This window comes from Balaenoptera musculus, chromosome 16, assembly GCF_009873245.2.
Source record: "Balaenoptera musculus isolate JJ_BM4_2016_0621 chromosome 16, mBalMus1.pri.v3, whole genome shotgun sequence".
Lineage (NCBI taxonomy): Eukaryota > Metazoa > Chordata > Mammalia > Artiodactyla > Balaenopteridae > Balaenoptera > Balaenoptera musculus.
This window is the reverse complement of record NC_045800.1, coordinates 7463774-7489907: the sequence shown is the minus strand read 5'-3', so window position 1 is coordinate 7489907 and position 26134 is coordinate 7463774. Positions and strand designations below refer to the sequence as shown.

At 36.5% G+C, this 26134-nt stretch overlaps 1 protein-coding gene across 2 annotated transcripts; it reads right to left on the bottom strand.

Annotated features, from left to right (window-relative positions):
- Positions 1-407: 407 nt before the first annotated feature.
- On the bottom strand, positions 408-26134 carry EEF1AKMT2 (EEF1A lysine methyltransferase 2). 2 transcript variants are annotated; one of them, XM_036829409.1, is made up of 6 exons: positions 25851-26134; positions 24336-24401; positions 23710-23824; positions 9018-9125; positions 5677-5893; positions 408-1676 (listed from the first exon to the last, which is right to left on the bottom strand). In XM_036829409.1, the coding sequence occupies exons 1-6, from the start codon at positions 25958-25960 to the stop codon at positions 1582-1584; spliced, it is 711 nt and encodes a 236-aa protein (XP_036685304.1). In that variant the 5' UTR covers positions 25961-26134; the 3' UTR covers positions 408-1581. The 2 variants fall into 2 exon arrangements, with proteins under 2 accessions (XP_036685304.1, XP_036685305.1); XM_036829410.1 differs by having other exon boundaries at positions 23706-23824; positions 25851-25927.

Here is a 26134-nt window from a genome sequence, read left to right as displayed (position 1 = left end):
TATTGTGGCTCCAATATTAAACTATTAGCCCCAATACAAAATGGCACTAAGGATTAATAAAACTTATCTCTTCAAAAACGTTCATATAGGGCTTTCCTGATGGCGCAGTGGTTTAGAATCTGCCTGCTAATGCAGGGGACACGGGTTTGAGCCCTGGTCTGGGAAGATCCCACATGCCACGGAGCAACTAGGCCCGTGAGCCACAATTACTGAGCCTGTGTGTCTGGAGCCTGTGCTCCGCAACAAGAGAAGGCCGCGATAGTGAGAGGCCCGCGCACCGCGATGAAGAGTGGCCCCTGCTTGCAGCAACTAGAGGAAGCCCTCGCACAGAAACGAAGACCCGACACAACCAAAAATAAATATAATAAATAAATTAAAAAAAAAAAAAAAAAAAACGTTCATAAATAAACTGTTCCTCTTGCTAATCAGCCCCTAACTAGAACATCTTTGTCCCTGTATCCCTGAGGGTGTATATATATAAAACTTACACCACCTCTCACAGAGGAATGACACAGCTCAGTTCTTGATGACACAAGTCTTTTAAGACAAATAGGGAAATGGTGAAAAGTAATGAAGGATGACTCACTATTCTCACAGTCCACTGATCAACAGTCACTAACAGGGAGCTGCAGATCTCCTAAAAATAACTGCCCAACTTCTCTAACAGAATTTTCGACGTACGAGTCCTAGTTCCCCAACTGAACTGTAAATGCCGTAAAGGCAGAGACTTAGACCTGGGAGGCGAATACGCTAGGGGAAGAGAACAGGTTTTAGAGTCAGACCCAGAGAAGAATCCTGGCTCTATCTTGTACTAGCTATCTGATATGTAGAAACAGGAATAAGTAATACATGCCTCGAGAAGATATTGAGGGAATTCAATGACTTAGTAAGATAATACAACTTAACCTAGTGCCAGCATATAACAGTATCTCTTAGTTGTCTTTCCTTCTACTATTTATCCCTCACAGTGTGTAGAAGATCATCAGCCACAAAATACAAGCTCAATAAATATTTCTTGATCAACTGATACATTTATCTGATTTTGTTTAATTACACACATAAGGGCTAGGGGATTTTCTCAGGTATTAAAAAAATTTTTTTAAAAAACCTATTCAACTCAAAATATCATACTTACTATGTTTTATAATAGTCTACTAAAACATTAAGAAAGTCGTTTGGCTTATTATTCTGGCCCTGGAATAGCTTGGTCATATATTCATAAATAGCTATATTCAATTCACCTTTACCAAGGCACAAAAGTCAAGAATACATACTATCTGTAAATTCATTTACTGCTTTAAAGTTTTTAACTGTTCAGCAGTTACAGGAAATTTTTTTAAATCAGAAAGAAAAATATTTACATCTCAAATACAAAAGAAAAATTTAAATTATTCTTGGTTGATCTCTAAAACCGAACTACTTCCATGCTCATGATTTTTTTTACCAACCCATTTTATCTATTCAACATGTGCATCCTGTGTACTTACTAAACATTTATTTGCACTTGCATTTTCTGTATCAGGTTTACTTTGATGTAGAGCTTCTTTAAAAAAGCTAACTGAATTTGTCCAATGAAAAGTCTCACGTTTTTTGGAAAACCAGTGCTGCTACACTGTTTCCAGATCTGCCTCCAAAGCTGAACCTGGGTGTCCACAGCTCTTCAAAAAGTTCAAATCCTGCCAGACAAAAGTAAAATACTTTTATTAGGGACTGAATCCCACAGTTAAGGGATATTTGTATTAACAATGTACTTTTGAACCTTTTACAAAATTACGTGATTCCAAACTCCAAATTGTGACTAAATTTCACTTTATGATCTTCTATCCTATATACTATATGTGTATATGTGTATACACCCAAAAACACTTTGAAATGAACAAGTAACAGACAAAATCAAACTGGAAAAAAGAGGCTTTCCATCCATCCTGTTTATCATCCCTGTTTATCATCCCTTCAACTCTGCATCTCCAGTGGCCTCCTTTACCATCTAGTTGTAGGAAGCAGATTACCATGTGTTGAGGTCTTACCACGTATCCGGCACTGTTTTGAGTGCTTTATATGTAGTAAGTCAATTAATCCAAATCAGATATATAAAGGCACTTAATACAGAGAAGATAAGTAACATGGGAATAAAAATGAAAAAGTCCTGGAGACGGATGGTGGCAATGGTTGCACAACAATAAGAATGTACTTAATGCCACAGAACTATAAACTTAAAAATGGCTAAATAGTAAATTTTATGTTATATATATTTTACCACAATAAAAAAAGAGTTTGTAACCAAAGATCAAGACCCAAACTGAACCGAACTTGGGAAGGTAAGGAAGTAGTAACTTTCAAAGCAGCACAGGGTGATTTCTTTTTTTTTTTTTTTACTTAACATGTATTCAAAAATCCTGGGTGCAAGTCCCAGCTCTACCACTTACTAGGTGAAAGGTTACTAGATTAAGGTCAATTTACCTTAACCAGAATCCTCAATTTCTATGCAAGGAGGTTACAGGTATCACTGCCCCTATCTAACTTACAGTGATTTTGTGAAGATTAAAATAAGAATATGTGGTGTTCTCCTAACCTATAAAACTAAATGGAAATTTAATGTTTTATTATTCTGTTTTCAACAAATAAGACAAATAAGGGTGGAAGGTTGGTTAACTCTTAGTTAACCATGGTTTTCTCTCAGTGATGGGATTATCAGTTTGGGAGAATTCTTTTTCTTTTGGGGGAGAAGGTGTCTGCATTTTCTAAGTTTCCATGTCTTGAGCTAAAGCTGAAATAACTCTTGTAAACAGAAAAAAATGCTTAAATGGATATATACACTATTGTATCAATTGGTTTTTTTACACTTTACTTCATAATTCATATTCTTAATCAAGCTTCACCAAATCTTAACAAGTAACTAAATATTAACATACTCATCAAAAACTGATCATAAGAAAACTTTTCCAAAGAAGGTCAGGCCTTTTAAATAATACGATACATTTTAATGCTAAAAAATAGAGCCACTGTGATGGGTACATGGGTACACACCTATATTTGTTTTCTGAAATTTTACATATGCTTAAAATATTTCGTAATAAAAATTCTCAAGAGAAAATGGAGCTGTCTGGGTGAATTTTCTAGGACTAATCTTTTAACTCCCTAGACTAACCCTACAGAATTTAAGTTTTATATTTCAGTAGATAAAACATCAAAATGTTGATGTATTATATCAACAATACAAAGTGGTTGTATATCAGAGATAGATAATAAATTTTAATTATTTTAATCTATATACTTATGTGTTGGGGTTATTGATATTTTAAATTTTTTTCATAATGAATCTGATTACTTTTGCAGTAAGATAGGTTTGGGGTTTTTTTTTAATTCACTAGTTGTAAGAAAGTCAAGTTCCTTGGACATCAAATTAGAATATCCTAGTGTCTGCCAAATGATTAAGTAATCCTCACCAAAACAAACGGCAACACAAAATATTTATATAAATAGGGCTATAAAAGAAAAATGAAAAATTCATTTCAACAGATTTATGAACATTTACATTTCAAATTAGGAAAGAAGCAAAGAACCTTAAAAAAATTAGTGAAGCAATCTTTATTCGATGCAAAAGGGACCATGGAAGTCAATCTTAAAAGCTAGTGACAAGCCCCTTGGCAGTGATGCATGGCAGTGTGTTCTGTTAGTGTCCTGTATCTATCTAACTCCAAAAACCATTTTCTAAGAGAAGCATGCCTAGAAAAATATCTTCAATCGTTTATAATTATTTCTTTAACATTTCCTGTTGTAACATTTCGCTTATTTAAATTCTGCATTAAGCTCTAAAACTGAACAGAAGTTAAAGAATTTATTCAGTAGTTCTCAGACACAGACACATTTTTAATCACTCTTTACAAGGCTAAAGTCTGTTCCTCATTATGAAAGACAGACAAATATGTTTTTGTCTGGTGGTTCCAGGGATAAAAGAGAACACCTGTATTTAAAAACCAGGAAAGGAACTTGCCCTACACAGTGTAACTTTGAGCATTTATTAAAACTGTCAAGCTTCAAGAAGAAAGACTATTGATAGGAGGCCTCAACAGTTCTAAAGGAAACAAATTTAACATAGAAGATAATAAAATTAATGACATGAAATAAAAGACAATAAATCACATAATTCTTGTTTTCCAGAGGCAACAGTAATGAAGCTCACATTTCAAGCCTCAAACACTTCAAGTTTTACATTATATAACCTGCCAAAGCCATCGAATGCACACAACAGGACATGTGTTAAGTGTTCTCCCTCCTACTGCCTATTCCCTTACTACCAAAAAGAAAACAAACCCTGAGATAAAGCGCGTGCAATACAGTTATAAATTCATTTCCCATTAGCTTGTGACAACTGAGGTTCAAAATTTAACCACAAACTTAGTACCATATCACTTATTAATACTCCAACCTGAAAATTCTTCCCACTCCTTTAAAAAAAAAATACTAATCTGAAATGGAGTCTAAGGAAAAAACAAGCAAATATATAGTTACAGATTCTCAAGGTACTTTCCCAGAAAGCCCTGTGCACTGCATGAGTAAAGTGACAGGTGAAATAATCCTTAAACCATGCAAGAAACAGTCTTCCAAAGAGCTCAAAATATTTGTGTATGGATTAAAGATTCTCGATTCTTACAAGATCCCCATTTAGTAGACACAGCACTAATTATACTTTGCTAATGGGGCAAAAAAGGATCCTGTCTTGGCACCAAATCTTGCAAAAAGTAGAGATTTCCTCAAGAATTAATAGGTAGTGGGCTTCCCTGGTGGCGCAGTGGTTGAGAGTCTGCCTGCCAATACAGGGGACACGGGTTCGAGCCCTGGTCTGGGAGGATCTCACATGCCGCGGAGCAAATGGGCCCGTGAGCCACAATTACTGAGCCTGCGCGTCTGGAGCCTGTGCTCCGCAACAAGAGAGGCCGCGATAGTGAGAGGCCCGCGCACCGCGATGAAGAGTGGCCCCCGCTTGCCACAACTAGAGGAAGCCCTCGCACAGAAACGAAGATCCAACACAGCCATAACTAACTAAATAAATAAATAAATAAATAAAATAAAATAAAAAAAGCAATGTTTAAAAAAAAAAAAAAAAGAATTAATAGGTAGTAATTCTTCTAAGTTCCTACATTTTGTTTCTGTGCGATGTTAAAAAAGAATATACACTGAAAACAAGAAGAAAAATCCTGAATATCTAAGTGACCACTAGGCAAGACAAAGTATCTATAAAATGAAAACTCTCATACAAGACTTTAAAAAACACTACTACCATCTGCATTATTACTATTATTACTAATTACCAGTATATCAGTACACTGAAGTCAGAAACACAATATATGCACTTTCTTTGTTTGATTCCCTAAATAACAGATTATATAGCTTAAACAAAGAACTTAATTTTTACAGGCTCATAAATTTTAGTACTTAACTGCCAGGATTTCTTGCAAAATTTTACAAAGGACTCTGGATCTCAACCAATATTATTTCTTTGCTCTTTGCATATACAGTTAAAAGTACTACCATGGTTATTAACAAAGAAGAAAAGCAGGCGATTCCCACAAATAGAAAAGTAAAATACTATAACACCATGGAAAAAAAAAAAACCTATTTAAGTGCATTAAACCTGAGGTAAGAACACATTTAAACAACATAACAGCCATTTACCTTCACTGAATTCATTTAGCAACTCTTCCTTGGTCCAATTACATGAGGTTATTAGAAAAAAGCCTTTCACTTTCAACACCCTGGAGAGAGATTTCACATATTGCTTCCTCTTTTCAATTGCATTGTCAGGATTAAGGCTTATGGCATCAAAAGTCCCTTTGTCAATACAAATATGAAATCCAGACAGTTTTGCGGAAGGATTCAAAAAGTCTTCTACCTATATTAAAAATCAATGTCTATGTGAGAACAATTCACACACAATATTTACTGAATTTAAGTAACAATCTGTAAAAAGTTACAGATAAAAAGAGCAATTACTTATGATGGCATTTTACATATAATAAACATTTTCAACTTTATAGCTAACTTTTATGTGCTTCATTCCAAGATCATTAAAGCTAAGATTAGTAAGCAAGACTGACAGTGTTTCCTGGACATTCCAAATCTCTACAAATTTGGAAACAAATCAAAGCCAGGTGTATTGCCTAATAATACCAGCACATAAATGGGGCTCACAAGGCTGGTTTATGAAAAAGTTATTTCTGTCGAAAAAAGAATATTTGAAATATTTTTTAAATGACAAAAAAATATCTGGAACTCAAACAAGGCACTTGAAATAAGATGATTTTTAGCTGACATTACTAGCTGTATGACCTGAGGTAAACACGGTAAATCAAAAGTTCTTTTGCCTTGACTCAGCAGCTTACAAAGCAACTAATGGATACAATGAATGGCACAAAGCTTAAGCAATTAAAGGACTGTTTAAACTGCAATTACTTAACTTTATGAATATCATGCACTTCAGATTTTGAAAGTCATGTATCAGCATCTCATTCATTTTCAATAACTTCAATAACTTACTGATACTTTAGAAGCATTTGAAATAGTGATCCGCCTCAATTTCATAAAATATTCAAAATAATTTGCCAACAAACTTAATTCTGAAAAGCTGCTTTGAAAAAGTAATTAAGCAATTAGCTCGTGATTAGTCATATAAACTTAAAATAATCATAAATAGTGTATTATCTAAAACTCTTATTGTTTGACTTGAAAATGTGTATTACATGTTTACATACATTTGAACATAGGTTTCCTGCCCCTGACGCACATCAAAGTATTCATTACACCTGAAGCAAAATAATTACTACCACTCTTAAGAGTGAAGTTAGGAGAAGTTCCTATCCTAAATGCCTATATAAAAGTATTCATTTAGTGGGACTTCCCTGGTGGCGCAGTGGTTAAGAATCTGCCTGCCAACGCAGGGGACCTGGGTTCAAGCCCTGGTCCGGGAGGATCCCACATGCTGTGGAGCAACTAAGCCCATGTGCCACAACTACTGAGCCTGCGCTCTAGAGCCCGCGAGCCACAACTACTGAAGCCCGCGTGCCTAGAGCCCGTGCTCCACAACAAGAGAAGCCACCGCCATGAGAAGCCCGCGCACCGCAACGAAGAGTAGCCCCGCTCACCGCAACTAGAGAAAGCCCGTGCGCAGCAACGAAGACCCAACACAGCCAAAAATAATGAATAAATTAAAAAATAAATTTATAAAAAAAGCATTCATTTATTCAACAGGTATTTCATAAACACCTATTACAGGCAGGAACTTTTCAGGCCCTGGGACTATAACTGCAAACAAAGCAAAGAAGGTCCCTGTGTGAGAATCTCTCTCATATTCTCTGAAAGGAGAGGCAAACAATAAATAAGCGAACCAAATTACTTCAGATAAAGTGCTATGCAGACAAAAAAAGAATAATGAAGACAGTGAGTGACTGGGAAGAGAAATGTTTTGGAAAAGGTAGTCAGGCAAGACCTCTTTAAGAAGGCGATATTTGAGCAGAGATCAGAATGATGAGAATGAGCCAAACAAACTAAGATCTGGGGCAAGAACATTCTAGGCAGAGAGCAGCAGGTATAAAGACTGGAGAAAAACAGGGCTGACATGTATCAGGAGCAGAAAGAAAGCCAGTGTGACTGGAGTACTGGTGATAAAGAAGAGGTAAGAAACGAGGGGCTTTTTTTTTTTTTTAATAGAAAGTCATTCATTCATTCATTCATTCATTCATTCATTTATTTATTTATGGCTGTGTTGGGTCTCCGTTTCTGTGCTAGGGCTTTCTCTAGATGTGGCAAGTGGGGGCCACTCTTCATCGCGGTGCGCGGGCCTCTCACTATCGCGGCCTCTCTTGTTGCGGAGCACAGGCTCCAGACGCGCAGGCTCAGTAATTGTGGCTCACGGGCCTAGTTACTCCGCGGCATGTGGGATCTTCCCAGACCAGGGCTCGAACCCGTGTCCCCTGCATTGGCAGGCAGACTCTCAACCACTGCGCCACCGGGGAAGCCCAAACAAGGGGCTTTGTAAGGCTGGGTGGGCGTTCAGATCCCATTCTGAATGCAACGGGGAAGCCCTTGGAGGCTTGTAAGCAAGGAAGTGACACAAGCTGATTTATATTTAAAAAACTAACTCTGGCTACCCTGTGGTAATGGACAGCAGGGTGGCAAGAGTGGAAACAGGAAGGCTAAGTAAGAGGCTACTACAGTCATCTAAGTGAGAAATGATGGTGGCTTGGATCTGGGAGGTAGCAGTGGAAATATCAAGAAATGATCACATTCCTGATATACTCTGAAGATAAAACCAACAAAACTGGCTATAGGATTTTTTGTTGTTGTTGGCGCCTTGAGGCTTTCAGGATCCTAGTTCTCCGACCAGGGAGTGCACCCAGACCACAGCAGTAAAAGCGCCAAGTCCTAACCACAGGACTGCCAGGGAATTCCCTATTATAGGATTTAAAGGAAAGAGTGGGGTAGGGGATGGGAGGTGAGTGAGAAGTTTAAGGAAGAAACCAAGAGTTTCATTTTGGACCAACTAAGAGACTTTTAGCTATCCAAGTGGAACTATAGAATAAGCAGTGTTTATATAATTCTAGAGCTCAAAGGAGAAGCCTGGGATAAAAATATAAATGCAAGAGTCATCATCTCCTCACAGATCAGAGGGCAAAAAATAAATTGTGTAATCTTTGGTGGCATTATACTACTTTAGGCATTTACAACTTTTTGATCTAGTTAATCCGAAGTTAGCTATTATTTGTGTGTATTTGTAAAAAAAAAGAGAGAAAGAATAAACAGACTTGCACACAAGGAAGAAGAGAAAATAACTTTCCCAAACTGACTAGACTGAAAATTTTAATACTGTCACTTAAAAAGTATCATTTTGGATTATTTATGATTGACCCTTAATTTATGAGCTCAAAGATGTCAGCAAATTAATATACTTCAGAAACATTTAAACTTTATAACTTATTATAAATAAAAATAACAGTTACAGTAATATAAATAATAGTTACCTTCAACTTAATGTTAGATAAACCTTCTTTCTCTATAATATTTCCAGAAAGCTGTATTGCAGAAGGAGAGTAATCAATTCCAGTAATATTAGAGAAACCAAATTTTGCCTAGGGAGAGAGAAATAATGTTATACTTTAGTTTTCAGAAGTTTTAAATACTGTTTTACCTATGAATTATAATGTTCCTTTAGGACTAGGACTGTTTTATTTTTTTAATATATCAGATGACATATACCATCCAATAATCTAAAATGTTTAAATTTTATTGTAAAATCTAAATAGAAACTAAAAGTTTAAATTTATATAAAGTGACAATTTATTCTTTTATAATATTTGATTTCTTTTTCAAAAGGAAATTCATTTTCTTAAAGACAACGAGAATATATGTATATTTTGGCCCTAAAGCAGAAAAATGTAGTATTAACTTCTAATGCTGATATGCTTTAATTCACACAAAAATCTGTCATAAATTTTACTTAACACAATTAAATTACATGAATAAATTAAATGCGTATGTAATAAGTTCTTGCTTTTAAAATTTTCCTGCAGTGTACTTATAAATCATGCAATTCTCCACCAACCATGTGATCATTAACCACCTTCCATTTGTATAGTATTTTTCGTTTTTGAAATATTTCATACATTCCAGTAGACCTTTACAAAAAACCTGTGAGATAAATTGGGCAGGTATTAACACCCCCAAAGAGTTAAAGAAAGCTCACTGGACTTAAAAGGTTTGAGACTAAACCTGCAGTCCAGCTGTTTACTAACCATACTAACCCATCTAAGGGTGTGTGGAGCCTAAGGCAGAAGCATGATGGCCTCTGGTCTTCACCCCTAACTATGCTGAACATTGTTAGACCAATCAGACTAAAGAAAATTTCAAAGGAAATCTGAAGAAGAACAGAAGTTGCAAAGTAAAGTGTAGCCTGGGGGGCTTCCCTGGTGGCGCCAGTGGTTGAGAATCTGCCTGCCAATGCAGGGGACACGGGTTCGAGCCCTGGTCTGGGAGGATCCCACATGCCGCAGAGCGGCTGGACCCGTGAGCCACAATTGCTGAGCCTGCGTGTCTGGAGCCTGTGCTCCACAACAAGCGAGGCCACGATGGTGAGAGGCCCGCACACCGTGATGAAGAGTGGCCCCCACTTGCTGCAACTAGAGAAAGTCCTCGCACAGAAACGGAGACCCAACACAGCCATAAAAAAATAAATAAATAAATAAATAAGCAAGCAAATATGGTTAAGAAAAATATATTAAAAAAAAAGTAAAGTGTAGCCTGAAATTCTCTTCCACCTCTTCACCATTTACTAGACGGTTACTTCCTCTTCAAAACTACTTAACCTACTCCAACACCATCCATTTAAGACTTATTTAGACTTCTCAACCCTAAGTGACTGATTCCTAATCTAAACTCAAGTAACACAACAATTATTTTCCACAGAGCATTTTGCTCCCTTTGATCATTTTTATTTTTAGTCTTAAGGTCTAATATCCCTTCTTTGATGCCAACCTCCTATTCTTTTAGTGATCTCAATCCATATTCTTCAAGATCTTCATTTTCCCCCAGTTTCCCTCATTTCCTTCTTTATCAGACCTAGAATGCAGGATGATTCTATTAATTGACTCTTACCAGTTCCTTCTTCTCCAAGCCTGTTTATTTTTCCTTAGAATTTATAAAAATCATATATAGATGTTTTAAGTTTCTAGAACAATCATCCTCAAACTACTGCCAACATTTTTCACATTCAATTTCTGGCACTCAGTGAGAAATAAGCAGACATTCAAGGAAATAATAAATGACCAAAAACCAAAGGGAAAAAACTTACATTAGCAAAAGACCCACAGGAGACTCAAATAAAAGAATGACCAGAAACATATTTAAAAAACTGAAATAAATGACAATTTGGAGAATTGTGACAAGAGAACTGAAAACTATAACAAACATACAAATAAGAGAATTTTAAAATGCAGTGATTAAGATACTCAAGGATGGGCTTGATAGCAGATTGGACACACACACACAAAATAGTAAAGTGGAAGAAAAGTCAGAAGAAAATACCACTTTAAGCACAGAATGACAGAAGGATGGAAAATTAAAAACAGGAAAGAACATAAAAGACATAATATGGCACAGAGTATAAGATCTAAATATATATAATAGGAGTCTTAGAAAAAGAGGAAATAAGAATAGGGCAGAAGAGAAAATGACATATGACTGAGAACTTTCTAATTTTGAAAAAGGATCCCAAGCCAGATTCAAGAAGCACTATAAACTCAAGGCATGATAAAAACAAAGATAGTATAGTATAATATATAATATATCTGATAAAACATATAATTTATATTATATACAAATAGTATAATATATCTGATGAAAACCAAAATCAGAAAAATCTCAAAAGCATTCAGAGAGTGGGGTGGGGGATACAATGCAACAGATTACCTGCAAAATACCAACAGTAAGACTGACGGCTGGCAATAAGTCATAAAGAATGGAAGCCAGAAAACAACAAAAGGAAAATGTCAATCTAAAATTATATACCCAGCAAAAAAAAAAAAAAGTGTGTGTGCGTGTGTGTGTGTGTGTGTGTGTGTGTGTGTGTATCCATCAAAAATGTAGGTGGTCACTGAAAAAGCACCAAATATAAGCAATGATTGTTAACATCACAAAAATACAGAAAACTAAACATTATGTGTCACATAGGCAAATATACATGACCACCTATTGAACTTACTTGTTTTAAAAAAGCTGAATTTGATAAAAATCTATGGATCAGAGGTAAACAAACCTTTTCTTTAAAGGAACAGAACATAAATATTTTATGCTTTCCCAGTCATACAACCCCTGTCACAACTACTCAACTCTACTACTGTAGCACATAAGCAGCTACAGACAAAGCTGTATTCCAAGAAATATTTATAAAAACAGGGGAAGCTTAGATTTGACTCATAAACTATAGTTTGCTGACCCTTATTCTAGATTTAACTTCCAACCTACAGAAAACACAGGGGACAGAAAACATGTTAAATAATACTACAGAGATACAATTAGAAAGTCCACACTGTGGTAAATCATTTGGGACTAATAAACTACCTTCTACAACAAATAAATCACCAAGTTACATAAAGAGAAAGTGTAGGGAGAACTTAAAAGAGCCTTAGGAGACTATCAGCCAACTGCAATATGTGGACTCAATAACAGAATGGAAATGACAGAAGAAAACTCAATGAACTTGAAGACACATCAATACTAGTTATCAAATCTAATCAACAGAGAAAAATAATTGGAAAAAAATGAACAGGTCCCAAAGCTTCAGGGACCTGTGGGACAGTACAAAGAGGCTTAACATTGATATTTACAGACTCTCAAAAGGAAAGGAGAATGTGATTCAGGGGGAAAAAAAAAAAAATTGAAAACATAAAGGCTGAAAACATCCCAAATTTGGCAAAAGACTTAAGTTCTCAGATTCAAAAAGCTCAGTGAACCCCAAACAGGATAAGGAGAAAGAAATCCAAGCAGCAGTACATAATTAAACTGGTAAAAACTAAAAGACAATGGAAAAAATCTTGAAAGCATCTAGAAAACTGATGCATTACTTACAGGAACACAACAATTCAGATGACTGCAGATTTCTCATCAAAAACTATGGAGGTCACACAACATTTTTAAAGTAATGAAAGAACAGTTAATTCAGAATTCTATATTCAGCAAAAACATCTCTCAGGAATGAAGGTGAGATAAAGACATTCTCAGGTGAAGAAACACTAAGAAAATTTCTTGCCAGGAAAGCTGCTCTAAAATCATTCCTGAAGGAAGTTCTTTAGACAGAAGGTAAATAATACCAAAACAAACAAACAAACAAACAAACTTGGAAGATCAGGAAGAAAAAAGCTGTGAAAGTAAATATCTGTGTTAACATAATTAATTACTATTCTCCTTTGAAAGGAAGTATTATCACATTATCCTACAGGATTTTCAATGTAAAGGTAGTATTTAAGACAACTGCAATATAAAGAAGGGAAGATTAAAAAACTCACAGGTGGTTAAGGTTTTCCACATTCCACATGGAACGGTAAAACATTGATTCTAAGTAGATTGTGAAATAAAGTATGTATATTATAATCATACAGCAACCACTAAAAAAGCCAAAAAGATAGTCATTACAGCAACCACTAAAGAAACTATACAAAGACATTTATACAAATAGATATATCTAATTAAAATGGAATACTAAAAAATGTTCAAATAAACCAAAATAAGCAGGAAAGGAGAAAGGGAAGAATGAAAAAACAGAGGTAACAAAGAGAAAGGAAATAATAAAATGGTAGACCTAAATCCAAATGTTCTAAGTATATCAATTAAAGGATAGAGATTATTAGAAAGGATAAAAAAACATGACCCAACTGTATGCTGGCTACAAGAAACTCACTTCAAATATAATGATATAGGCTGGTTCAAAGAGAAAGAATAGAAAAGGATGTACCATGCAAAAACTAATTTTAAAAAGTTGAACTTCACACCCACAAGGATGGCTACAATCAAAAAGATAATAAAAAGCGTTGGTGAGAATATGGAAAAATTGTAACTCACATACAGTGCACATGGAAGTGTATAATGGTGTAGCCACTGTGAAAACAGTCTAGCAATTTCTCAAAAGGTTAAATATAGAGTAACCATATGAACCTGGGTATATACCCAAGAGAAATGGAAACATATGTCCACACAAAAACTTATACATGAATTTTCACAGCAGCATTTTTCATAATAGCCAAAAAGCAGAAACAACTTAAATGTCCATCAACTGGTGAGTGGATAAACAAAATGTGGTAAACCCATCCAACAGAATATTAATTGGACAAGAAGAGGAAAAAAGTATTGATACATGCTACAATATGGATGAACTTTGAGAACATTATGTTAAATGAAAGAAGCCAGAAACAAAAGACTACATATTGATGATTCCATTTATATGAAATGCCCAGAATAGACAAATCCACAGACACAGAATGTAGATTAGTGGTTGCCAGGGGTTGAAGGGAATGAGGAATAAGGGGTGAATGATAATGAATATAGGGTTTCTTCTTGGGGTGATGAAAATCTTCAGGAATTAAAATAGTGGCGATGGTTGTACAAATTTGTGAATATACTAAAAACCACTTTCAAAGGGTAGATTTTATGGTATGTGGATTATATCTCAATTTTTTTAAAAAGCTGGAGTGGCTTTATTATTAGCATCAAAGTAAAATCAAAGTAAAGAAAACTACCAATGTTAAAGAGGAACATTATACAATAAACCGGTCAATTCATCAATACACAAACAAATACAATCCTAAATGTGTATCCTCTGAACAACAGAGTTTGAAAATACATGTAGCAAAAACTGACAGAAATAAAAGTTAAAATAGACAAATCTACCAATATGGTCAGACACTTCAACATTACTATTTCCATAATTAATAGAATAGACAGAAAATCAGTAAAGGTATAGAAATGAACAACACCATCAAACACCATAAGTCTAGTTAACATATACAGAATACTCTATCCAGTAACAGCAGAATACACGTTTTTTTCAAGTGCACATGAAACATTCACCAAGATGGATATATCCTGGATCATAAAACAAAGTAATACATTTAAAAGAATTTAAATCATACAAAATATGTTCTCTGACATAATTGAATTAGATTAGAAGTCAAAAGCAGAAAGAGAAAAATCCACAACATGTGGAAATTAAACAACAGAATTCTAAATAATCTGGATCAAAGAAGAAAACTAGAGAATTCCCTGGTGGTCCAGTGGTTAGGACTCCACACTTTTCACAGCTAGGGGCCCGGGTTCAATCCCTGGTTGGGGAACTAAGATCCCGCAAGACTCACGGCACAGCCAAAAAAAAAAAAAAAAAAAAAAGAAGAAAATAAAAATACAGCATATCAAAATTTGTATGGTGCAGGAGCACCTACAGGAAAATTTATAGCATTTATATCATTAAATGTTTACATGAGAAAAGAAGGAAAGTCCCAAATCAATAATCTAAGCTTCTACCTTAAGAAGCTAGAAAAAAAGAGCAAGAATAAATTAAAAGCAAAAAGAATGAAAAAATAATAAAATTAAGAGCAGAACTTACTGAAATTGAAACATAAAAGCAATAGAGAAAGTCAATGAAAACAAAAGCAAATTTTTATAAAAGATAGAAAAAATGAATCTCTAGCATCACTATCAAAGAAAAAAAGAGAGAAGACACAAGTTACCAACATTAGGAATGAACAAGGGGATTTCAATACAGACCCAACAGACTTTAAAAGGATAATAAGAGAATACCGTGCAGAACTCTATACACACAAATTCACAATGGACTAATTCCTCAAAAACCACAAACCACACAAACTCACTCAAACGAAATAAATAACCTAAATAGGACTGTGACAATTAAAGAAATTTAATTCATATTTTAAACCTTCAGAAAAGAAATCTCCGGGTTAAATGGTTTAATTGCAAATTCTACCAAACACTCAAGAAGAAATAACACTAGTGCTACACAATATCCTAAAAAAATTTAAAAAGGAGGGAATTCTTCCCCACTCGTTTTATAAGGCCATCAATGCCCTGAGGCCAAAACCAAATAAAGGTAATACAGGACTGCAGGGAAACTGCAGACCAATATCCCTCAAGAATACAGATGTAGGGAATTCCCTGGCAGTCCAGTGGTTAAGACCTCACCTTCCAATGAAGGGGGTGCGGGTTCAATCCCTGGTCGAGCTAAAATCCCACATGCCTAGCAGCCAAAAAACCAAAACATAAAACAGAAACAACATTGTAACAAATTCAATAAAGACTTTAAAAATGGTCCACATCAAAAAAATCTTTTTTTAAATTTATTTATTTATTTATTTGGTTGTGCCAGGTCTTAGTTGTGGCAGGCGGGCTCCTTAGTTGTGGCATGCGAACTCTTAGTTGTGGCATGCGAACTCTTAGTTGTGGCATGCATGTAGAATCTAGTTCCCTGACCAGGGATCCAACCCGGGTCCCCTTGCACTGGGAGTGCAGAGTCTTATCCACTGCGCCAGGGAAGTCTGCAAAAAAAATCTTAAGAAAAAAGAATACAGATGTAAAAGTTCTCAACAAAATGGTAGCAAATTGAATCTAGCAATATAGAAACAGAATTATACATTATGACCAAATGGGGCTTATTCCACAAGTGCAATACTGGTTCAATATCTGTAAATCAATTAATATAATCCACCATATTAACAGTCTAAAGAAAAAAAACCTCATGATTATATTCACTGATGCAAAAAAAATTTATTTTATTTTATTATTTTTTTAACGAAATTCAAGAAATACATCCTAGAAATACAAGGGAACTTCTTCAACCTGATAAAGGGCATCTAATAAAATCCTGCAGCTAACATCATCCTTAATGGTGAAAAACTGAAGACTTTCCCCCTAAGATGGGAACAAGGCAGGAATGTGCCATCACCAGTCCTAGTCAATATTGTATTGGAAGACCTAGGTAGTGTAATCAGGCAAGACAAAAAAAAAGGCATGTGTATTGGAAAGAATGAAATAAAACTGTCCCTGTTCACAAATGGCATGACTGTCTACATAGAAAATCCCAGAAAATCCACTTAAACCTCCTAGAACTAATAAAATGCAAGATTACAGGATACAAAGGCAACACAAAAATCAACCATATTTCTAGCAATAAACAACTGGAAACTGAATTTCAAAAAGCAATACCATTTTAAATACTCCAAAAAAAAAATACATAGGTATAAGTCCAAAAAATATGCACAGGATCTGCATGCTGAATGAAAACCAAAAAATGCTGAGGAAAGAAATCCAGGAAGACCTAAATAAATGAAGAGACACATCATGTTCATGAATTGGAAGACTCAAGATAGTAAAGATGTCGATTCTCCTCAAATCATAGATTTAGCTCAATTTCAATGAAATTTTCAGCACAGATTCTTTTGTAGATATTTACAAACTAATTCTTAAATTTATTTGGAAAGGTAAAGGAACTAGAATGGCCAAAACAACATTTGAAGAAGAATAAAGTTGAGAGAATCACACTACCCAACTTTAAGATTTACTAAAAAGCTACACTAATCAAGATAGCATCCAGAGAATGTCACCATGAATTCTTCCAAACATTTAAGAAAGAAACAAAGCTAATCTTACAAAAATCCTCTGAAAAAAATAAAAACAGAGACAAGTCTCATCTCATTTTATTAGACCAGCATAACCTTGATACAAAAACTTTACATTAAAATTGCAAATAAGCACAACTAGACGGCCCGCATGCCGCAACGAAAGATCCCGCATGCCGCAACTAAGACCCAACGCAGCCAAAAATAAATATATAAATACTTTTAAAAATAAAAATAAAATTGCAAGTAAGGAAAATTACTGGCTAATCTCTCTCAGGAAGCTATATAATTCCTAAGTAGAATACTACCAAATCAAATCCAACAATATATGAAAAGAATAATACACCACAATCAAACTTGGTTTACTTCAGGAATGGAAATTTGTTGTAACACTGAACAGTCAATCACTACAATTATCTCAATAAAAATGTCAATAAAAAAAAAAACTGAGGGGCTTTCCTGGTGGCGCAGTGGTTAAGAATCCGCCTGCCAATGCAGGGGACACAGGTTCGAGCCCTGGTCCAGGAAGATCCTACATGCCACAGAGCAACTAAGCCCCTGCGCCACAACTACTGAGCCTGAGCTCTAGAGCCCGTGAGCCACAATTACTGAGCCTGCGTGCCACAACTACTGAAGCCCACGCACCTAGAGCCCGTGCTCCACAACAAGACAAGCCACCTCAATGAGAAGCCCACACACCGCAACGAAGAGTAGCCCCCGCTCACCGCAACTAGAGAAAGCCCGCACACAGCAACTAAGACCCAACGCAGCCAAAAATAAATAAATAAAATAAATATATTTTTTTAAAAAATTGAGGACCCCCACCAAAATCAATCAGTTCAACTCTAACAGAATCAAGAAGAAAAATCATTTGATCATATCAATGAATATTAAAGAAAGCAACTGATCAAGTTCAACACCCATTATGATTAAAAACTCTTAACAAACTAGAATATAAAGTAACAGCCTCAATCTGGATGACTACCTATAAAAACCTAGAGCTAACATCATATTTAACAGTGAAATATTAGAAGCTTTCCTCTTTTAATAGGCAGTGTTAGAAGGCTATCTGCTTTCACAATTTCTATTCAATGTTGACCTTGAGACTGCACAGCATTTTAATAAACAAAGTATTAATGGAATAGAAGAAATACAACTACTATTTACACATGACATTACAATCTTTATGGAAAATCCAAAAGAATCTATAAATAAATTATTAGAATTAATGTGTGACTTACTGGATACAAGATCAATATAAAAATCTGTTGTACTTATACATATTAGCAATGAACTATTAGAAAATAAAATTTAAAAGCATAACAATAATAATTACAACAACAAAAAAATCTAGGAATCAACCAAGGAAAAATACTGGGCTGGCCAAAAAGTTGTTCTGGTTACCTGGTTTTTTTAAATAAATGTATTTATTTTTGGCTGCGTTGGGTCTTCGTTGCTGCGCACGGGCTTTCTCTAGTTGCGGTGAGCAGGGGCTACTCTTCGTTGTGGTGCGTGGGCTTCTCATTGCGGTGGCTTCTCTTGCTGCGGAGCACGGGCTCTAGGCGCACGGGCTTCAGTAGTTGTGGCACGCAGGCTCAGTAGTTGTGGTTCGCGGGCTCTAGAGCGCAGGCTCAGTAGTTGTGGCACACAGGCTTAGTTGCTCCGCGGCATGTGGGATCTTCCCAGACCAGGGCTCGAACCCGTGTCCCCTGCATTGGCAGGCGGATTCTTAAGCACTGCACCACCAGGGAAGTCCCTGTTCGGTTTTAAGTAAAAATAAGACACATTTTTCATTTTCACCAAGAACTTTATTGAACAATGTATTCATTAACCGAGCAAACTTTTTGGCCAACCCAATATATAAGATCTCTGTACAGAAAATCTCTGTACAGACAAAACACTATTGAGAGAAAATTAAGAACTAAATAAATGGAGGAATACATCATGTTCATGGATTCACTCAGTACTATAAACATGTAAATCCTCCTCAAACTGATCCATAAATTCAATACAATCCTAATCAAAATCCCAGGGTGGGTTTTTTTTTCCTGAAAAGTGATGATTCTAAAATTTAAATAAATATGCAAAGAGCTAACTAACAACATACAAGACAACAATGGAAAAGCTATCAAAGTTGGAGAACTTACATTAACCAAATGGGGAGAATTACAAAGCTGCAGTAATTAGGACAATTTGGCACTGGCATAAGGATGAACAAGCAGACCCAAAGGAATAGAACAGAGGATTCAGAAACAGACCCAAACACATACCATTACTGGACTTATGACAAAGGCACCCCTACAGTGCAGTGGGGGAAAGAGCAGACATTTCAATTAGTGGTGCTGGGTTATCTGAATATTCATAGGGAAAAAAAATAATAAACCTTAACTCTACCTCACAACATACACAGCAATTAATTGGGACCTAAATGTGAAAAGGAAAACAACAAAGCTTCTAGAAAAACATATAGGAAAATATCTTTTTGACTCTGGGTAGGCAGATTTACTATACAATATTCAAAAGCACTAACCATTTTTAAATGATATATTAAACTTTAGTAAAATCAAAGAACTTCTGTTCATCAAAAGATACTATTACAGGGACTTCCCTGGTGGTCCAGCAGTTTAGATTCCAAGCTCCCAATGCAGGGTACCCGGGTTTGATTCCTGGTCAGGGAACTAGATCCTGCATGCCACAACTAAAAAGATCCCACGTGCCGCAAGGAAACGCGGCAAGAAAGATCATGCATGCTGCAACTAAGACCTGGCGCAGCCAAATAAATAAATTTTTTTTTAAAAGATACTATTACAAAAGTGAAGAGACAAGCGACACACCAGATACAAAGGTTATATACACAGAATATATAAAAAACTCCTACAAATCAATAAAAGAAAGGCAACCCAATTTTTAAATAGGCAAAAGCTTGAAGAGGCATTTCACAAAAAATAGCCAAATAGACAGTATAAGAAAATATGCTCAATATCCTTAGTCATCAGGGAAATGAGAATAAAACCACAAGATACCACTACACACCTACCAGAATCACTGAAATTGGATAAGCTGACAAGAGCAGGTGTTGGCAAGGATGTGGAGCTACTAGAATTCTCACAAACTGCCAGTAGGAGTGCAAACTAGTGCAACCAATTTGGAAAACTGTTTGGCAGTATTCATAATAACAGTGCTGGAAATGAGTCAAATGACCATCAACAGGAAAATGAATGAATAAAATGAATGAATGACTAAATCAATAAATAAACTGTGGTATTTTCATATAGTACAGTACTAACCGCAATGAAATGAAGCACTCTAGTGCTACACACAATATGAAAGACCATGGATAAACCTAACAAATCCATGCTCAGCAAAAGAAACCATATCAAAAAAGTGCATACCCAAAGATACTATTCATATCAAGTCAAAAAGAGGCAAAACTCAATGAAATGGAAAAAAGATAATCTTTTCAACAAATGACGGATGAAACAATTCAACATTCACATGCCAAAAAAATAACCCCAACCAGTATCTCAAACCTTCTACAAAAATTAATTCAAAACAAATAATAGATCTAAATGTAAAATGTAAAACTTTAAAACTTTTAGAAGAAAACCTAGAAGACCTATGTGACCTTAAGTTAGGCAAAGAGTTCTTTAATATGACAACAAAAGCATGATCCATATAAGAAAAAATTAATAAATTTGACTTCATAAAAATGAACTTCTGCTCTTCAGAAGATATTGTTAAAGAGAACGAAAAAAAACAAGCGAACAAATGAGAGAAAACATTTGCATATCACATACCTGACAAGGAACTTATATCCACAATACATAAAGAATCCTCAAATCTTAATAAGTAAACAGGCAACCCAATTTAAAAATAGGCCAAAGATTTGAACACACATTTCACCAAAGATATACAGATGGCAAATGAGCACATGAAAAGGTAATCAACATCATTAGTCATTAGGAAAATGCTAATTAAAACTACAGTGAGAAACCAGTACAGCTGACATGAAAAACAGCCTAACTTATGATGACAGAAGTCAAAATAATCATTACCTTTAGGAGGGAATGAGTAGGAGGGGACACAAGGAGGCTTCTTCTATGGTGTTAATAATGTTTTATTTGTTGATCAGGTTGGTGAGTTACACACAAGTGTTCATTTTGTAAAAGCTGTACACTTATGACCTATTCACTTTTCTACATGGATGTTATACTTTATTCAGTAAGTTCACATTAAAAAAGAAAAAAACTTCCCAAAGCGACTCCACATCTAGGTAGCTTCACCAGTGAATTCTACCAAACATTTAAGGAAGAAAAAACAATTGTCAACAAACTCTTTCAAAAAATAGATTCTCGTTTAATGATGTCAGCATAACCTGATACCAAACCCTGACAAGGACACTACAAGAAAGGAAAATTACAGGACAATCTCCCTCATGGACAAAGTTGCAAAAATCCTAAACAAAATATTAACAAACTGAATCCAGTAATATATATATAAGTTGGGTTTATTCCAGAAATGCACTTAACATTTGAAAATGATCAATGTAATTCACCTACATGAATAGAATAAAGGAAAAAATTCATATGGTTACCTCAACAGATACAGGAAAAACATTTAATCAACAACAACACACACGCACACACACCGTTAGCAAAGGAGAAACAGGAGGAAACTTCTGAAGTCTGATAACAGAGTTATCTACAAAACTAACTTACAAGATAACATCATACCTAACAGTGAAACACTGAACGTATTCTCTGAAAAGGGCGAAAAAGACAAGGATGCCTTCTGTCACCACTTCTTTTCAACATTCTCCCAAAGGTCCCAAACAGTGTCATAAGGGGGGAAAAGTTACAAAGGATTGGAAAGGAAGAAATAAAACTATCATTATTTATAGTTTGCATAATTATATATGTAGAAAATATAAAAGAATCTATAGTTAAACTGCTAGTCTCAAAGGATAAATCATTAACCTCTACAAGTAAGCTATTAGAATCCGAAAGTATCTACAGGTAAACAACAGAATGAATAAATAAAATTGTGGTATAACAGTACAAAGGATTCATATACAGCAACAAAAACGAATGAACTGCTATGTACAAGTTGAGTGAATCTCACAGAATGTTGAGTGAAAGACACCAGAAAGAACATACTGAAGATTTCCATTTATATATCCAAAACAGACAAATTAATCAATGATGTTAAAACTCCTTGTAGTTACCTTTAGAGAGGAAGGAGGAGCAATTTAGAGAGGATTAGCAGGGAGTTTAAGGGGGGCTTCTAGAGTCTGTAATATTCTATTTCTTGAGTAGGGTGATAGGTGTGTTCACTTTGTAATAATTCATTGAGCCATACTCTTTTGGTTTGTGCACTTTAATGTACTTATGCTGCACCTCGTTTCAAAAAAATTTATTACAATTTTTTCTGATCACATTTCACTGCTTCAAACATTTTAATGGCTCCCCATAGACTAAAAGTAAAATCTAAGCTCTTAGGCATGGCATATGATATGGCTCCTACCTTTAATCTAAACCTCATCTCTGTCTATCTCACACATACACTTTATATTCTAATTTACCAAATTATTTATAGGGCCAGAACCTTCATGCCTTTACATTATGTTTCCACTTCTTGAAATTCTCTCCCTCTTTACACTCTACCCACACTCAACACAATTTCCACCCAACTTGGATATTAGCTCCTCCAAGACCCTTCCTATCCCTCTTCCCCAAATCACTCCCTTTCCTATACTCAGTATATCTATTATTGCATACATCAAGCTACAGCATTAGCTATTTATGTCTATGTCAGTCTATCCTCTATTATACTGTGAACAACTCAAGCACAAGGTCTAAATTTTCATACTGCCAGTGCCTACCACAGGCTTGGCAGGTGGTAGTCACTTAGCAAGTTTCACTATTATGCAGATATCCTTACAAACTGAAACAGTAAAACCATCTAGGATGAAGCCTAAGTCTTACACCTCCTCCACAGCACTTGGCAGAGCAATGATACACTACAGGCATTAACAGTGATGGTTTAGCTAGTAGTAGAACCTGTACCAAAACTCAGTTCCATGGACAAAATGCTCTTTTCAAACCATATACAAAACACTCTTCAAAAACCATATGCTCACCTAAGAAAAGGGATATATGTCCTACTGGAAATGTAAAAAAAAAAACATCTTCCTTTTATACATACAGATTTCCAGAGTTTTGAGCTAGAAGAAACCAACAGAAATCACCTAGTCAAAATCTTTAGGAAAGAACTGAAGTCCAGAAAAAAAAAGTGGCTTGCTCAAGGTTGAGACAAAAGCAAGAAGGGCCAAGACTAGGACTCAGATCCCCTGGCTTCTCATTTAGTGCTTTCTCACAGCCCATGCAGCCTCCCTTTTGTACCATGTGACTTCTCAAGGTAAGTGGTACGACTGCTTTACTACTTTGGATTTAGATAGCTAGTATCCTCAACTGCAAGATTTTTTTCTTAATTTCATTTTTAAATTTGGTTCTAACACATGAATACTAATAGTACCAACAAGTTCAACCAGGAAAACACCATTTCCAGTTCCAATATCAAGCACTGAAGCATCCAATGGAATCTTGTGTTTCTGCATCCACCTTATTAGTCGAGTCATACTCTCTTCTCCAAACCTATTAGAAACAGAGAATCAGTTAATCAAATAACAGAGGGACAGAGAACAAAGGTTACAACTACATTTCACTTACGCAGCTTATTCAGTTTGCTCAATTAAGTCTTTCTTGAAAGTAAGAAATAACATCTGTAACTGCTTAATCTTCATCTCTACTATTACTTAGAAGAAAACACCCCCAAGAATAGAACAGAATAGATAAGGTTGGTATGTTACTTATTAATGTTTCTCTACATCAGCATTAACACTTATACATGTTGGTAGCTCAAAACTGCATTGCTTATAGAAAAAGGACAATTATAAAATAAGGGTTATTTCCTAATACTGTCATCAAATTTAAATCTGGGCCATTAAAAGAGAAAAGAGAGAGATTCTTTCAATCTACGCACTAAAGCCAGAATCAGTCCAAGGTTCCCAAGATTTCTAGGGTTTCTCTGGGATAAGCACTTAAAAGACACACACACACCTACACAATCTTCTGGATCATAATCCCACTACTTTTTCTAACTTACCAGATTTCTCCTGTATCTCCATATTCTTGGAAAGTTTGCAGTTCTCTCTCATAGACAGCATCCCAACTATATGAATAATCAAATGCAAAGCAAATTATTCAATTAAACTGTATTATGAATTAAAGGTATATTTCTAATACATTACTGGGATAGTTATGACAGAAATTTAAAACATTATTAGTGTTGATAAGTGCACATCGCTCAATCTTTTAACATCCTTGTGTTAAAAGAATTTAAGAAAGAATAAGTTTATACATGTAAAGCACTTACAACAATGCCTGACATTTAAAACGGTGTATGGGGCTTCCCTGGTGGCGCAGTGGTTGAGAATCTGCCTGCCAATGCACGGGACACGGGTTCGAGCCCTGGTCTGGGAAGATCCCACATGTCGTGGAGCAACTAGGCCCGTGAGCCACAACTACTGAGCCTGCGCGTCTGGAGCCTGTGCTCCGCAACAAGAGAGGCCGCGATAGTGAGAGGCCCGCGCACCGCGATGAAGAGTGGCCCCCGCTTGCCGCAACTGGAGGAAGCCCTCGCACAGAAAAGAAGACCCAACACAGCCAAAAATAAATAAAATAAAATAAATTAATTTAAAAAAAAAAAAAAACGGTGTATGTTTTAGCTTAAAAAATACAAAGACGTATCTGTCCAAGGATCCCTAAGTCCCAAACACAAATCCAAAACTTGACTGTAAAGGCATAGATAGTGTCATTACAGCACTTTTCAGTCTAAAGTGTAAAGACACAAGAATTTTCTACCAATTAGGTGGTTACTCACAATGGAATTCGCCAAAAATAAGCTCCGCTTAAAGGTTAAGTTTTAAGACTTACTCTCACTCCTTTTAAGGACTCCTCCTCCATCACCTGCCGTCTCTTCCTATTTCATGTCTCTAGAAGCCCTTCTCCCCCTCCAAGTTACCTCTCATTCTTACCTTTCCCCACAGTCATTCATTCATCCATCTATTAATCCATTAAATAATTGCTGAGCGTCTGCTTAGGTCAGACCACTTTCTCCTACTCCAAGATGCTCGCTATCTCCTCGCTCCCTCCTTAGACCATCCCCCCCACTCCCACCCCTTCCAGCTTCCACGTCCCTGCCCTCGTCCCCTTAACCTTTTCAACTCCCCAGCCGGGCAGTTCTCCTCCGGCCTCCTACCCTCGCCCACCAGCCCTATTCGTCAGCCCCGCCCACTTTTCCTTTCTTCAAGTCGGCCCGAAAGGTTCAAGACCCCTAAAAAAACCTCCCCAAAAGCTTTAGAGCCCTTCCCGCACCCCACGGGCCCCTCAGACGTCAACCCCTTGAAAGGCCTCTTTACAGCCGCCAGTGTAGTCCCTCGGGATTCCATCCCTACGACCCCCCGGACCTTCGTCCAAGGCAGCCCTTTAGGCTTCCTCCCGTCACGCCCCCTAAGCTCTCCCCATCTTCCGGGGCCGCCTAGGCCCCATCTCTCCTTCCCCTCCTGCGGCCCAGGCCGGGCAGCGCCGCTCACCCTCCCCTGCCCTGCGCCACACTCACTGCTCTCGGGTGCCCAGCGCAGACGGGGCGAAGCCATCCCCTCCGGGACTGCCCCCTGGAGACCGCGCCGCGGCCCCAGCGCCGCCGTCGTCGTCGGCGCCCTCGCTCATCGCGCTCCTTGCCCCGGACGGCCGTTGGGGCCGCCATAGAGACGTGGCGCGGGCAGAGCGGACGGGCGGGCTGGCGCCTCTAGGAGGCGGGAGTCGGCCCTCTCTACTGCTCCCGGCCCCGGCGGGGGTCCGCAGTCCTGCGCTTTTCCTGCAGCCACCCTGGTCCCGAGTCCC